General features: G+C 44.8%; 1 protein-coding gene across 2 annotated transcripts in view; it reads left to right on the plus strand.

Annotated features, from left to right (window-relative positions):
* The window catches only part of RABL6 (RAB, member RAS oncogene family like 6), a 50,530-nt gene that overhangs the window by 1,367 nt on the left and 32,890 nt on the right, over window positions 1-16,273 (plus strand). The window contains exons 2-4 of one of the 2 annotated variants that reach the window (XM_039561608.1): window positions 6,239-6,373; window positions 11,205-11,252; window positions 13,153-13,182. In XM_039561608.1, coding sequence (XP_039417542.1) covers window positions 6,239-6,373; window positions 11,205-11,252; window positions 13,153-13,182 — 213 coding nt within the window. The remainder of the gene's footprint in view (window positions 1-6,238; window positions 6,374-11,204; window positions 11,253-13,152; window positions 13,183-16,273) is intronic. The other variant, XM_039561609.1, reaches the window with a different exon arrangement.

The raw sequence follows: 16,273 nt of genomic DNA on the forward strand, positions 1-16,273 counted from the left end.
GTCCTGGATGTGAACAGCAGCAGTGTGATTGTTGAGACTGGCTTTCCAGTGAAAGATGGGGTGAGGAACAAAGTGCTGCCCTGGAACACAGCACTGCGTCCTTAAACACGTACCTGGAGATCTGCTGGTCTCAGACTGTTGGTTTGTGCAGAGGCTTTGTGTGGCCACAGCCCAGAAGACCTGTGTGCTGCACTGGCAGCTGAGTGCTGGAGATCAGGTAGCTAATACCAGCTTGTGAATTATGTAAGAGCCAGGAGCTGACTTCTCAGACAGGGGAGGTTTGTGCTGCGGGCAGAAGGGATCAGCTGCATCCTGCTGGCACAGGATGGGACCAGCTCTGCTCCGTGGTGACTGCGTCGTGCCAGACCTGTGGATGGTACCTGCCTTGCTGTTCGTGCAAGGCCAAAAATGTCAAATGTAGCTTCGCTGCTTTTTGTCTCATTGCTGAAAGCCTCAGGAAAGGTTTTTGGTTTGTGCTCTGTCTTACCAGGATTTGTGTTCTAGTTACTGCTTTATAGCTGAAATAAAACTGCAGCTTTCTGTCACTGCCTTAAGGCAAGCTTTCCAATCTCCATAGTAACTCTTCCCAGCATCACTGTTATTTAATATTTATAGGAGATACAGCCTGGCTTACGAAAGGGCTTCCAGGTACCCCCTATAGCCATGGCACGGGGTAGATGGGAAACGTTCCAGCATGGTGAGGTGGTCTCAGTTGAAGGTGGGCTGTGAAGGAATGTCATTACAAGGGCCATTGCTCAGGAAGAGCAGAGCTGCAAGTCCTGTGCATTGCCAATTCTCCTTTCTTGGCAAATCCCTAACATTCAGCAGAGGCGTGCAGGTTTGGAGCCACTGTTAGCACACACAGGTCTTTACAACTCCTCTGTTTCCCTGAAGCTGCCTAAATCTAAACCAAAGGGCTCTGGGATTTGTTTTGCAGAAATGTTTCTTTGCTGCATTAGACCACTACAGATCCTGAATGAAGCCTGTTTTCTTTCCAGAAATATATTTAGTGTGCTGAGAATACCTTGGGTTGTTCACTGATAAAGCAGACTGAGACACAGGCCTTATGCCTGGCTCTGGCTGCCTCACTGGGCTCAGAGCAGCAGAGCAGCCCCTGCTGTGCCAGCCCTACGGCTCTCAGGTACATTTTGTAACAGACAGCCCCGTGTTTGAGGTGGTGCTGAAGGCTGTGAGGTGTTTTAATGGCACTGTCAATTACAGACCCTGAGTAGAATAGAACACTAAGTTGAACCCAAATGATTTGTTTTGATGGTCCCTCTCCCACACAGTCAAGTTTTCAAAAGGAAGAGCATTGCAAGGTGGGAAGGTTTAGGTTTCGAATAAAATGATGAGAACAGAGGCTGGTACCAGCCTTTGGCAGTAATCATGTCCTTTGCTTGGGACATCGTATTGTAAAAGAAGAGCATTTCCATACTGCATTCCATCACACACACTTTGTACCATCGGCATGGAGCTGCTGTGGTTTGCGTCTGGTAAACACCAGATCTCCCTGAGCACTCAGAAAGCACAGAGCTGTAAATGATGTGGGTCTGTGCCATGTATGTCATGGCTGGAATGTTTATAAGGGATCATGATTCCAAGGGTGGGGAGCCAGTCTTTGTGAAAACTGAGTCTTGTTTTCCTGCTTGGGATACCCTGGATCAGGTGTGCTGTGTGGCTGTTCCCAGGGCTGTGCTGGCCCCATGAGGGGCCATGGCAAGAGCAGGTAGGAGGAAGCGGCTCTCATGCCTTTGGCAGCAGTGCTTGTTTGAACAAATTACAAGAGCAGTTGCAGAACATAATTTAGCACCAGGGCACTCAAACGTGACCATTTATGTAAGGCAGTGATGGGCAAACAATGGTTCTGGCTGGGCATTCCCTGGGATTTGCTGATCAGGGACAGGAACAAAAGACATGGGGGTGCCAAATGTTCATCCATTCTATTCCCCAGACATGGCTCTGGCCTTTACACACTGCATCCAGTGTGCCACTTGACAAACCCCACTGCTGGGTGTGCCTGGAGCACAGGCTGAACAGTCACCAGTGCTGGTATACCAAAGGCAGTGGCTCCAAGAATTCCCCCACTCCCTCTCCTTACTACTTTTTCTGCCTAGCATATTCCTTAAAAGACAAAACTTAACTAATACCATGTATTTTAGTACATTTAGTAAGCCTTTTTAGTAAGCATTATAGTCCTTACTTCTTTTGTGTTGCTTTAGAGTCACAGTTCCCGGACTCATTGTTAAGTAGTTCCATTCAGCACAACTCCCAAAAGAAAGGGTTCTCCTCTTCCTGCCACTTCCCACCTTCTTTTCCCCTATGGCTGCCATAGGTGTTTGTGCAGCATGTGCCAGCCCTGCTTTGCGTGCTGCTGACCTGTACCTGCGGGGAGTGTGCCTGGGGGGGGGTCTGCAGAGCAGGTGGTGCTGCTTTTGGCAGCAGAACAAGCTCAAAGCATTTCAGCTGAAGTCCCAAAGACCTTAATGAGGGTAAGGTTTTGACCCTCTCCATGGGGTTATTAGTTTGTGGATCTTTGCAAGTCCTGGAGGAATATGGGCAGAGCTGGGAATTCCTCATTTCTAGTTCTGAGTTGGTCTCAGACCTGTTCTCTGGGCCTGTATCGTCACTGCTCTGCTTCCATCTCCCTATCTGGAGAATGGAAATCCCTCTGGTTTTCCTGATGCAATGACAATATGAATAAAGTGATTTGTTTAGCTTCTTGCTTGCCTCTTGATCTATTCCGCATCCCTACCCTTCTTCCCACAGATAATTCTCCTGTCTGCTACAAACCTCTGGCTGTTTGCAGTAAGTACTGGTTTAACTTCAAATCAAAATAAGGCAACAGTTTTACTTGACAGCATTAACCTCACCTATAATTACTGTTCCTCTTTCCACGTTCAGCCACAGCCCAGGCCTATGGTGCACCAGCCTGGCTGTGCACTGGAAGCTCACTCAGCTCTTCCTGCCTTGCCGGTGCCTGTCACTGAGGACACCTGCCCCAGCCAAAGTCCCAAATACACTTGGCTTTGCTAAAAGTGATTTGTGTCACCTGCCTTCTTCCTGTTCTGTTTTTAAAGACTTTTTCTTTCTTCAGGAAAAGAGTCAGTGAGAACTTGTGCACTAAGTAGGAGGAGAGAGATCCTAATGGAGAGTGCTGGAGCTGGAAGGGGCCCTTGGACCTGCTCAGACTGAGCTTGTGGTGCCACAAGCACCTTGCACTGATCTAAACACAAGCTGATCAGGGCTGGGGGGATTCCCTTGCACTCCAGCCATGCCTCCCACATGCTGCTCATGCTGTTCATTCAGCTGGGCACTGGAGCTAAAGAAGAAAACTGAAAATGGATAATTTTGAGGTTATTTCTCAGCCAGTTCAGTTTCTTGATCCAGCTCCATGTTTAAGTGCATAAAAAATGGTGTTGGCATGAGGAAAGTCCCAGGGGAGGTAAGACTGTTCCTTCTGGGGAGAGCTCACAACCACATCATCTGGTAGTGATCCTGAAAGTGCACCTTGAGACCAGCCTGACTATTTAAGGAAGGGTCTATTTGCCCCTAAAACTCATTGTTTTAGTATCTCCTGCCACATTCTGGGGTGGGGGGGATATGAATTTGAACATTTTCGGGCAGGCAGTGGGAGCATTTGGAAAGGTTTGGGTTTGAAAGGGGACAAATGGAGTCTCATTCTGCCTATGCCATGGACTTGCTTCATGAGTCCAAAAAATCTAAGGGATGTTCTGTTGATAGTTTTACCATCTGTAAGTAGGAAACAATCACATACAAGGTGACAGGAAATGCAGGAACTCGTTTGTTGTGTCTGCAGAGATGCTCTGAGACCTTTAAGTGAAGTCAGCCTGTAAATACTGTGTTCATTTTTGCCTTTGGGACCTTTAAGTGAAGTCAGCCTGTAAATACTGTGTTCATTTTTGTGTTTATTATCCTGGTGTGGTGTTAGTAAGTAGTTTTGAAAAAGAATAAACAGCTCTGAAAAAGAATAAACCTCTGTGTACAAGAACAAAAGCACAGTGGAACTGCAGCACTAGACAGAACTCCTCCACAGACTTCGTGTATGTTTTATCTTCAAGTTGACCTCTTCAGCTCTTCTCTGAAATGCCTGCAGCAGCTCCTGAACTGCAGCAGAAGGCAGCCTTCTGTCTCAGATCTCCTTGCCCAAATGATGATGCACAACCTAATGCTAATCACCTGACTGCCATTAGGTGTCTGTGAGGTGGCCCATTTTCCAGGGGATCACAGCTCCAAATCAAAACACAAGAATAAAAATTCAGTTTAGATCAGCTTATGTTTTCCAGTAGCCGTGTGGTTGCCACTAAAAACAAAAATGGCATTTAAAAAAAAATTCCACAATGTAACAGAAAATTTAGAAAATAATAGGTAGTGTTTTCAGAAAGAACAAGATAACATTTGAATTGACTCTGGAAAGTTCGTATTAATTGCTACACTTTTTGATATTTTGGACACTTGCTTTCCTTGGAAGAGTTTGAATGTGTTTCTGTCTAAACTGAAGCAACCAGCACAAGGGCCTGATGACAGGAGATTGTAGCCAGGTGAGGGCCAGGCTCCTCTACCAAGTAACAAGTAACAGGAGGGGAAACAACCTCAAGTTGCTCATGGGGAGGTTTAGATTGGCTGTTAGGGAAAATTTCTTCGCAGAAAGGGCTGTCCAGCACTGGCACGGGCTGCTCAGGGCAGTGGTGGAGTCCCCATCCCTGGAGGGACTTAAAAACCATGTGAATGTGGCACCTGGGGATATGGTTTATGGGTGGCCTTGGTGGTGCTGAGGGAATGTTGGAATAGTTGATCTTACAGGTCCTTTCCAAACTAAATCATTCTGTGATTCTGTTCTCTCAAGGCATGAGAGGTGTTTAAGGAGAAAGGGAAAGGATAGAGGAGGTAGTGGAAGGAAAAGCCGGGCAGAAAAGGCTGGTAAGGGAATAAGGTATGACAAAGTAGGAGTAAGGGCCAGGGAGAGGTAGAGAAGGCAGGAGGGTAGGAAGATGTTGCAAATGGGTGATTTAGATCACTTAAAGAATGAGCAGCAGCTGTACGAGCAAAAATGTTCTAAATATGATATTGTTAAAGTGTGACTTGACAAAGGTTGATGGCAAAGTTCACTCTGTTACTTGACCACATGCATGAAACACCCTGAGGAAAATCAAGTTAGAATTGAGGTGGAACGAGTGACACAGAGACCCTCCTGTTGGGTTATGAGGCTCAGAGGGGACCCCCTTTCTAAACTCCTGATGGAGCTTAGGTGCATCTGGGTCCAATCTTAGTCTCAGACTTGGACTTGGACAGTTTATGTCTAATGGAATTATCTATACAGAGTTTATAGTAATTAATACTGAGTATCAATTTCATTGATATTAACTCCACATGCCATCAGTCCCTTACTGAGGATCTGTTGGGCAAGGAGGGATGTTTTATTCCCAGGTAAGGGACCTCAGACTTAGAGAGGTGTCCCAGTGGAAGGGGAGACTCACTGGCAGACAGTTGGTCTTTAGAAAGAGCTTGGATTAGACTGCTGATCTGTCAGGGGTAAAAGGTCTCTGCCCCAAGGAGAAGCTTAAGAGGTGTCCCAGCTTCAGGGGAGGTCCCCAGCATGCAGCCACACAGCCGGGCACGGAGGGCTCAGGGGAGGCTCGCCCCGGCTGTCATATCGATGGGATAGCGTGGGGGCTCATAGTCTGATTGCGTTCGATGGGCAGGGTGTGCAGGAGATTGCTTGTGCCCACATCTTTCTTTGTTCCTTGATACATGAGTCTTGGAAAAGCCACCTGGTATTCTTGTGCTAATCCATGCTTGGTGTGGTGTTCCAAGCTCACGTGCATCAATGCTGGCTGTGTCACTGCTCCTCTCTGTCTTTCCTAGAGGAATTCTTGGTCCAGCTGGGGCTCAGGCCTTTGCTTCCTTTAAAGCCTGAACCAAACTGCTGCTGGTTTGCTTAAGGGGTCAGGTGTGCCCATTACAGAGCAGAGGCTCAAGCTGTGCAGATTCTGAAGTTTCAACCTTGCTGTTGGTTCTTTCTGCTGAGCTGGTGTGAGTTACTGAATAAACACTAATTTAAATGACTGAGGCTCGTGTTTTCTAACGAACCCCATCGTGCCTGTGTAGTATGGGAGGACTAATTGCATCTGAATAATGCTTGCAAAAAGTTAACATGCTTTTCACAGCATTCTTCAAGTTGGTTTAATCACTTTATTTGTCTGCTTGCTCTTTTCTCCAGTGAAAATTGTCATCCGAGGGGACAGGAACACTGGGAAAACCACACTCTGGCACCGACTGCAGGGAAAGAAATTTATTGAGGAATATATTCCAACTCAGGAGATCCAAGTCACCAGCATCCACTGGAATTACAAAAGTAAGATGGAAGAGGGTGGAGGGAGTGACAGTCATGGGACGGTGCCCTGGGGGAGGAAATTCCACCGCAGCCTCATTTTCTTACTTCTTCTCTGTCTGCTTGGGAGACAAAATGGTCTCTCATCACTCTTTTTAATTTATTATTCATAGTTTCTTAGTCATGTTTTTAATTTTGTCAGAAGCTCTGTATTATAAGTGCTAAAGAATATGTCTGTGGAAGCCATAATTCAAGGGAAGTGTTTAATAGGTGGTCTAAAGTATTTGAAATATTTGTAATATGCTTGACATGTTAATGAGGAGGGGTTATTGTATAAATCTGTCTCTGAGGCCCACTCTGCTTTGGGTGTTACTGTGTTGCCTAGAAGTGAATACATGGTGCAAACTGGATTTCACTGATGAAAATATAAAGAGCATCTGGTGACTGGGGAAGATGATGCTTCAAAAATTATTGTAGTACTATTAGCTCTAGGCTGTCTTACTGAAGCACAGAAGTGCCAGTGCCTTTTTTAAGTTCTTGCTGGAGTCTGAGTCATCAGATGTGGTTTTTAATTTTTACTTTCCCGGTTGCAAGCCCTGTATCCCACCTGGAGAAGACACTGCAGGCACTGAAGTTGCATGAGGCTGTGATTCAACAGCTCATTAAGTCCACCTTTCAGGTTGCTGATCAAGAATGCCACAGACTTGTGGGATGAACTCCTGATTCAGTATGAAAGTGCTCTGTCAGTCTGAGTGTGCTGTATGAAAAAGGTCAGCAGTTGTTTGTCATTATCAGACATTGTCCATCTGCCTCACTCTGATCTTCTGTTGAATCAGGTACTGCCCAGCTCCTCCCAGCTGGGAGAACACCCTGTGCAGTGGGGTGAGCACCAAATCGGGTGCTCTGTCTGATTCACCACCAGATTTGTATTGCCAGGTGATGCCCAAGACTCATGATAATGCTCACACATCCACAGGATGTGTTCACCAGCAGATCTGCTGTGGTCACACACTGGTGTTTCCCATCTACAGCCAAACCTCTGGCATGGTGTATGTTAGCTGTGGCATCCTTCCCCTCACTCCTCTTCCTCTCTCTCAGGATATCAGCACATCAGTTACTGAGGAATGAACACAGAGCTTACAAGTTGGATGATGGAAACTATCTCCAAAATCAAATTTGAATGCTTCAGCCTAAACAGACTTAGATCAGAGTAAGAAATAAAATTCCTCTTTCCTAGATGTCCAAGTGTAAAGAATGCATCAAGTGTTAATTGTGGGTTTCTGAAGTATCATGGGTTCAAGCATCAGAGTTTGGTTTCTTCTCTGATGGGTGCAGGTTACACAACACTTGAGGTAGAAACAGCCTGGGAGTCTGGAATTTATTCTAGGAGGCTTATTCATATCTAACTGTGTCCATGAACAGGTATAAAATGTGTACATGCAAAAAGGTGTTTGGAGGAAGATGCAGTCATCTCACCTGTGTCTGCATTTCTTTTCCTGAGCCAAGGCTCAGGCACTGCTTTTTCAACACTGATGCAATCCTGGGGTAGAAAACACCTACACCTGAGGCTGGCTTTGCTGTGTGCTGAGACCCACAGGTGTGTAGGTTATTTCTAGGGCTCACTTCTGACCTCGGTGTGCTGCGTTTCTGTAGAGCTCCGTGGCCAGAGCTGACCACAGTGTGTACACATGCTGATGGACTTTTCTCAGGGTGAAGTGTTGCTGACCTTGTCAAACTACCTGCAAGGCTGTACCTGAAATGGTGCTTTTCATTTGTGTTTCTTTTACATTGTAAAACATGGTCTATGGTCTAAGTAATAATTTCCACTAATATAGAAAATTTTCCATTTACTTTCTTAAAATGTATTTCAAAAAGCAACCCTCATTTTAAAGACATTGTAAAGTCTGCTTCCTGCTGTGAGAAGCTTCCATCCAAGATTGGTGATATGGGCACTCAGAGTACTTGGTTCAGGTCTAAATCCTGCCCTGTTGGCCAAGTTAATCTGTAGAGGAAAAATAAAGTTTGTTTTTCCTCTGTTCATGCTCTCAAGCTACCTTGAATAAACATTATGAGGTAGTTGATGGCAAATATTTACAGACGTTAATTAAATCACTGTCAAGTATTGAAGGATTCTTACATTTCCTGGTCTTAGAAGAATTTAATTTTAGATGCAAAATGTAGCACCTTCAGAGATTTTATACGGGAGGAATTAATAAAGGTAGAGGAATTTGAGTTACTTCTTATTCAGAATGAACAAGGTTGCTTTTCTGTGCCAGTTTTAATGGGTATTTGTAATTTTTGTGTCCAAGTAAGGAATTACCATTCCTGACCTTAAGGAACACTTTTTTGGATTGTACTAGTCACCAATTTTATTCTCTGTTTGGCAGCCTCAGAAAGGGAGTATGAAATAAAAATTGACAAATAGTTGTGCTCAGATTTTTTGAATGCCTGAGGGGGGGGAGTGGGGGATAGCAGAGTTACTTTGCACTGTAGGATACGTGATCCAGATCATATGAAGTGAATCTTGTCATTGAATGAGGGTAAAAAATGTCGGAGAGCTTGTGAGTTCCTGGTGATGAACCACCCACAATGTGATGATTCTTATTTTTAAACGAGCTTTCTTGCAGCTGGAGACTTCTCGTGGCTCTCCATCATTTTGAAGGAAAGCAGTGTTCAGTGTGCCACTGGTCAAACAGCAGCTCAGGACAGACCTTTAGAGTGCTTTGATCCGTGGTTTGTGCTAATCCAAGTTAGGGAGTTGCAGGGATAAATTGGAGTTCTTTTTGCTGCCACAGAGCTGCTTCGAGTGAGATGCTGCTGGGTATGAGTCACACACCAAAGCCAACGCAGCAGCACTAAAGTAATTATCCTCTTGCATGATCAGGATAATCAGGAATGATACTAGTGATGAAAGGGAAGAACTTCCTGGCTATGAGCTAGCAAGAGCATGTGGAAATACGGTTTTCCTGGGTCTCATGCAGTTGTTTTCTTTGAGAAATTCTGCCCTTCCTGTCATCCAGAAGGGTGTAAAGCAGGTCTGTGGGGTTAGGGGGTTCAGCTGTCTGGGGCTGCTGCTGCTCAGCAGGGTGTCAGTTCTGTGGGAATCACTCAGCAGGCCAACACGTCCTAACTGAGGGTGTGTTTGGCTCCTGGGAAGGAGGTGGAGAGCTCAGGAGCAAAGTGCCAGTGCTAGGCTCCCTTGTCAGCCCAAGGCCTCACTTCTCTCAACTGTTAGTCCTGATGTGCTGCTTCACACGGCACTTCTGGAAAGAACAGGCAGCCTCCTGGGCTCCTCCTGAGCCCGTGCAAAACCTGGGGAAGGCAAATATCTCTTCTGCAGCAAACCTTGATTGTGGAAAGGCACTGGGATTGCCTTGCCAGCTGCACGGCAGGAATCAGGGGGCAGACCTCCAGTAGCTGATCTGTGTCCCAGCACCTGCAGGGGCACAGGGAGAGCTCCTGCAGTGCCAATGCCTGGGGGAGGAGCTGGCTCAGCTGGGTGCCAGGTGAGTGATTCATAGGTTGGACTTTACCCTACCTGATTCAATTATCTAGAGAAATATTCAGGGACTGAGTTAATTAGTGGAGTGTCGTGGTGTGAGCGGAAGTTTTTGGGCTGCAGGTGCTGTACTCCTGTGTGCTTTCAGTCCTGCAAGGCACTGCCTGGGCTGACCCGGGGAGGGGGGGAGTCTCCTGTTCATCCAGTGCCCCCTGCCCAGCTGGCACATGGGAAGAGAAGCAGGATTACTGTGAGGAAAACAGAGGCTGATTTTGCTTCATGAATAAATGTAAAAAAGGGTCTTTCTCCAGAAGCAAAGGATCAAAGTTTTCCTTTATTCATAATCAATCTGTACAATATTTTGAAACATTTAATTAAGCCAAGAGTGAGTTCTGTATAGAAATGCTTCCTGGTTTGATAATGACACTTAGATAAACTCTCATGCCATCCTGTGGTATTATTTTCTGCTCTGAGGCATTGTCCTCCTATTCCAGCTTTATGTTCAGAGCTGCTCCAAGTACAAGCTTTCGCTTCAAAGCCTGTAACATTTCCAAAAAGCAGCTGTTTCTTGGAACAACTTCCTGAAAAACAGACTGCTTATTTGGATTCTATGGAAACATTGAACCAGAGCTGCTCATCCTGCATGCCACCCGAAAGGGAAGTGGCTGCCTGTGGGTACCAGCGATCACTGGAGTTAGAATTCTGCATGTCTTGCTTCAGATTTTAACAACTCAGATAGATATTGCTGGTTATAATTTATTGATGCTGCAGCTCAATAGGAAGCAAAATTGCTAGTGAGACCTTATTTTTCACAAAATGCACCTGGAAATATGCAGAGAGAATGGGTTTCTGTAGCTGCAGGACTCTCAGCACTGGCTGTCACATTCACATGGAAATGCTGTAAGGTCGATCTTTCTTAAATATGTGTATTCCTTTTTTCCAGTTGTATGCCTTGTTTATAAACCAGACTTTATCCTCAAAATTTTTATTTTTAGACAGATTTTTATCTTTTTTGAAAGGCTTTGTACACCTCTTTATGTTACGAAAAGAATCTACACAAAATACTTATTACATGCTTCAAACCTGACATGAGCCAGCAAGGAAATCCAGCAATAAGTTATGTGATTAAGAGTATTTATGAAGTTTTTTAGATAGCATGATTTTGGTGGACAGCTGGGACCCTCATCAGCTCACTGCCTTCTTGTTGTGGTTGGGTTTTCTTCTTGCCCAGAATTTGCTTTTCTTTTGGCATTCCTATGCTTTGACATTCCTCCATGTTGGCTTTGGGTTGGGCTCTCTGAGTGATGGGTGTTTTACTGAAACCTTCTAACCCTTTGTGTTCTATTGTGCTTCCAGCCACTGATGACATTGTGAAAGTTGAAGTCTGGGATGTCGTTGACAAAGGTAAGATTTATAACTTTCTTTCTAATGGAGATTCATTGTCCTTTCTCAGTTTTAATTAAAAACTTACATGGAGTTCAGAAATACCTGCTTACTTCTGCTTTTAAAAATATCTGTATTTTTTTATATCACTTCCACAAAGAGTAAGGAAAGGAGAGGTGGGTCTGCTATGCTAGAACCCATTATCTGGAATCTGAACTTCAGATCAAACCCAGTGTTCCACATGCTCATGACAGATGAAGTGCCTGCTGCTCTGTGCATTCTGGTTCTCTGAGCTTTAGAATAAACTTCACCTTCTCCCCTTTATAGTGTCCTGTATGTTTAGACAGGTTCTGAGTTCTTTGTTCTGGTTATAAAAGTTCCTGTTGAGCTGTTTTTGTGAAGGCATTCTGTTGTTAAATTGGTAAAAGTGTAGCTGCAATGGGTAATGTATGCAGGGGGGAAGGATGAAAGAGAAGCCAATTACTTAAATTCACTAGGACAGAAAATGCAATATGTGCATTCCAAAACCTTTTCTAAATGCTTAGCCAAGGAAAATTTTATTATATATAAATACATTTTTCATTAGTTTTCAATTTTTGTCAGAGTATAAACTTTGCTTTATAAAGAGCAAAACCAAACCCCAAAACATCTGTGAAGACACAGTCTGGATGCAGTGCATACTGGGAGGCAGTGGGATCTGTTCCTGGAAGGGGTTGGGGTTCGGATGTAAATCTCAGCAGCCCATTCTGTAGCCCCGAATGCAGGTGTTGTTTGGCTTCTAAGAGGCGTTTAATACCAGCCAGGCTCCTGGTTTAGTGTGTGAGTATGGTCAGGAAAGCAGCTGTGCAGGTGAGCAGCTCTTGCTCTGTGAGTTATGTCCCTTGTTTGGTGTCTCTGTGTGTCAAATTTGTTGACCACAGTCGTCGAAACTCAAACTTTGATGGTTTGTCTGGTGCTGCCTTTCCTGCAGCCTTAGCTGGAATCTGCTCTCAGGCATTCCTCAGCAGAACAGCATCACAGAGGCATCACCTGTGCAACTTACACTTGTGTTACACCAAAAACTAAGAGAAAAAGTAAAATAGGGAGTGGGAAAAGGAGAAATGTCATTTTTCATGTTAGCTGAACTGTATTAGAAATAGAGAAAAAAAAAAGACAAATAGAGTTAGCATCTATAGTTCAGATACCTAATGGAGCCTTCAGGGTAAACTTGAGCCAGGAACTTTAAATGAAAATCCTGAGCACTTTATCTTTTTAGTGTTTTAAGTCCCAGTTTTAACAGTGTAGACAAAACCTTGCTTAGGCCAGAGTTACTGCTGAAGTCAGTCTGATTACAGTTTGGCTTTTGGATTGTGGGATAACAAGTGGAGGGCTGGAATCTGAGCAAAACATCTGTGTTCCCGCTGCCTTGCAGCTTTGGTATGAATAGATAGATATTTAATTTGGGAATCATGTGGTTCCAGCATTTATTTCTGTGAATAGCTTCTCTGAGCAGAGTCATCTTCTCAACTAGAGACTTGTTGTTTTTTTGGCGAAGGGGACGGGATGTGCTATGTGCAGATGTTGATAACAGCTCTTCTGGTCCTGCTTTAGTTTCTGACAGCAGAGCCTGCGTTGAAAATCTCAAAGGACTCTCTTCCCTTCACTTTATGTTCTTTTGAAATAAAGCTCATTCTGTTAATATCCGTACTTATGGACCACAGATACGTATGGTTTTTTGCAATCAGTTGTGCTCAATCAGTGCAGTGTAAAAATCAGATCATCGTGATGTTAATGAAATCAAATCCTTTCCTATTGACATAACATTGTGGATTCCTCATAAGCACAACTTCAGGAAAATGTTCGTATTAAGCATTAAGAGCTTGCTCATATCTAACTTTCATCCTAATGTTATGACATTTTTGTTTTCCTTCTGTGTGCTTAGGACAAAAAATCCTCCTGCGTGATGCTTTTGGTGAGAGCCACACTGGGCTGTAGACTTGCAGTAGTAAAGCATCCAGTGCTGCTGTAGCATAGTGCTGACAAGACCTGATCCTCCTTTTTTTTTCCTTGCCTACCAGATCCTGGCTAGTGTGCATATTTAGAGTTGGGCAGAACACTGCATTTATCAGGCTGGATTTGAAACTGTCAAAAAATGCGTGTTCTGAACACACATTTCAACATAAAGTTTTCCAGGCTAAAATTCTTTTGCCAGTGTCTCCCCATTTCCTTTTCAGAGGAAATAGGAGACCTCTCTTTGAATGATGTGGGGAACTGTGTGGAAAGCCCTGATGTGGGTTGTAGCTTAACTGACAGGTGCATCCATGAACTGCAGTTTTCAGCTTCAGTTGTGTAAAGCAGCTTTGGGCTCTCCCCTGCTGAGCAGTGCTGCTGTTCTGCAGTCACAGGGGGCTGGGGGGAATTGCAGGAGTTGCACCCTGAAAACTTGGTGTACATTTCTGGGCTGAAGTTAATGGTGGTTTTACTGAGTGCTGTTTCTGTGGTGCTCCCCAGAAGTGTGCTCCCTGTCCTTGCTGGTTCAGCAGTGTGGGTTTTCCCTCCAGAATCCGCTGGGATGCAGAGGCAGCTCTGCTGACCCTGCCTGGCTGGTGACTTAGCTTTGTATTGGTTATTTGGCATCCAGATGATAATTTGGAGATGTGGGGAGGTGTGTTGTGAAAGCTTAAAAGCTGTGAGGTTTGTTAGTGTGGTGAGGCAGTGGGAATGGCAGCTGCCAGACTGTGCTGCTCCTCTTGGCTTGTGACTATCTGGGATTCTTTTTTTTAATGTGCAGACTCCCTGGAATCCAGACTTCCCTGCTGCCTGCTGCATTCTCCTTGGGCCTGCTCAGGGAGCTGGGATCATGTCTGGAAAGCTGCCATTTGTTAAAATCTTCCCAAGATGAGCTTGCCTCTGGCCGTGGATTGTGGATTTTGTGTGGCGTGTGTAGTAAATACCATCTCCTTTGCTACTCTTGGAACTGACAGAACACAGGAAAGATCCCTCTCAGCAAAAGTCACAATCCTGACTCATCTTTCTGGCTTTGCAGCAAGTTGTGTAACTGCTGTAGGTCATAAAGCTGATTCTTACAGATTCAGTAACAGATCCTGAATGCAGAGAAGCTGCTTGAATGCAGGGGAGTCAGGAACAGTTGTGAATTCCTGTCTCTTATAACTTCTGCCACTTTGGTTCCCACATATTTTCCAATACATGACTGAAGGGATCAAATTATATTTTTTTCTGTTGCCCCCAAAATAGACAAACGCTTTCCCTTGTATTGAAGGTTCCTTTCCTCCTTGCTGCCCCTTCCCCCCTCTGCCTCCCAGACATGTGCTGCAAGAAAAAGGAAAGAGCAGAGTTCATATTATTTTCAGATGTCCCAAGTTAGATAACACAAGGCATGCAAATATTCCAGACTTGTATTTTTGACTGGCGAAGGGAAGCAGCTCCCGTGCACGGTGGACAGCATTTGCTGGAAGCTGTACTGAATCCTTCTATCCTGCAGCAAAACTGATGGTACATACTGATGCAGAGACTCAAGTGATGATCACACCCCCAGTGTCCATTAGGAGCTGTTCTGTAGACTCCAGGGCACTGCTGCCAAGGGTATTTGGTGCCAGTGTTGCTCTTATGCCTGTAAATGAGGAGCAGCCATCGTTCCAGGGAGAGGACCTGAGCCATTGCAGCACAAACACCTGTGTTTTCTGATTGAAGCTCCTCCATTACACATCATTACAGCCTCAAAATCTGGACCTCATGCATACAGTGACACAATCCTCACTGTGCCTTGCCTTTACAGGCTGAATTACATCTTTTCACTGCATAGATCTTATCTTTGTCTGGTTCATCCTGCAGTTTGGGTTCCAAAAATAGAGCCTGTGCATGAATCTGTACACACATGCGCTTTCCAGCTCTATGACTCCTTTGAGATGACCTCCTTTGCAGCACTGATGAGCTGCGTGCGAGAATATCCCTTATTGCTCTGGATACACACAGAAAAGCATGAGCAGGGAGAGGTGTGCAGGTTGTATGTTCTGTCTCAAAGCATTGACTGTACGTGTGCCCGGGTTAGACAGGCACCTTGATTGCTCAGGATGGGAGGAGTGATGGAGAGTATTTGTGGTTGCTTGGGCTTCTCTTTTAATACCTAGAAATTTAGGTCATGCCAAGCATAATTTAGCAGTGCCTGCAGAAATAGCGATGTTTTGATATTCAGAGAAGCCACACAAATGTCACTGACTTGAAATGAAAGGAATTGAATTGAGGTGGGAAAAGACATGCACGGCCTAGACATCCCACACCTTCAGCTGCACTGGGAAGAATCAGAGCCCATACTTGGATCCCTCAGGGAAACACATTGCCCAAATGAGGAGGGATCAGGATTAATATTTCTGCTCCTTTCAGATGTCAGCAGTAAGATGACATGAGTGGGGCAAACATTTTGCAGTGATGCACAGAAGCACCCACCAGAATCACCTTCTGTAACCTGCAGCATTAAAGCTTTTCTGAATAACTGTATTTTCTTTCCATTTATCCTTGAGCTGTGTGCAGGAAAAACAAACATTGTTTCCCATGCAGCATCTGGCAGAGCCCTGAGTTCCACATGTGATTCGGTAGAGTTAAGAGCTGGTGGAAGCTATTTTGGTCTTCAGTGTTACAATGTCTTTTACAGAGTCAATGGGAGGGGTTTTGCAGGTGCATCTGAGCTGCCAACACCTTCTGTTGTCAGTGACACAGGAAATTTCTAGAAGTGACGAGAAGGAATTCCAAGACTGTGCCAGTATAATTTAGTTAACTCATCATTATTTAGACTAGGAAAATACAGAACAAAGTTGTTTCAGAGTACCGTTCTTAACTGCTGTCAGTGACATCTGGGAGATACTTGATATCCGTCAAATATAACTCCTGATCTCACAGAGTTATCCTTTGTGCAGCAAGGCATGCCTGTCCCACCCCTCCTCATCCCCCAGGCTTACAGTAGAAGTAGGATCTGCTTTAAGGTCATGTTCAAACTGCTGTGCTCCTGTCCAGACCCATCCTGCAGTTCTTTGCACAGTGTAATGCTT

This window comes from Corvus cornix, chromosome 17 (assembly GCF_000738735.6).
Source record: "Corvus cornix cornix isolate S_Up_H32 chromosome 17, ASM73873v5, whole genome shotgun sequence".
Taxonomy (NCBI): domain Eukaryota; kingdom Metazoa; phylum Chordata; class Aves; order Passeriformes; family Corvidae; genus Corvus; species Corvus cornix.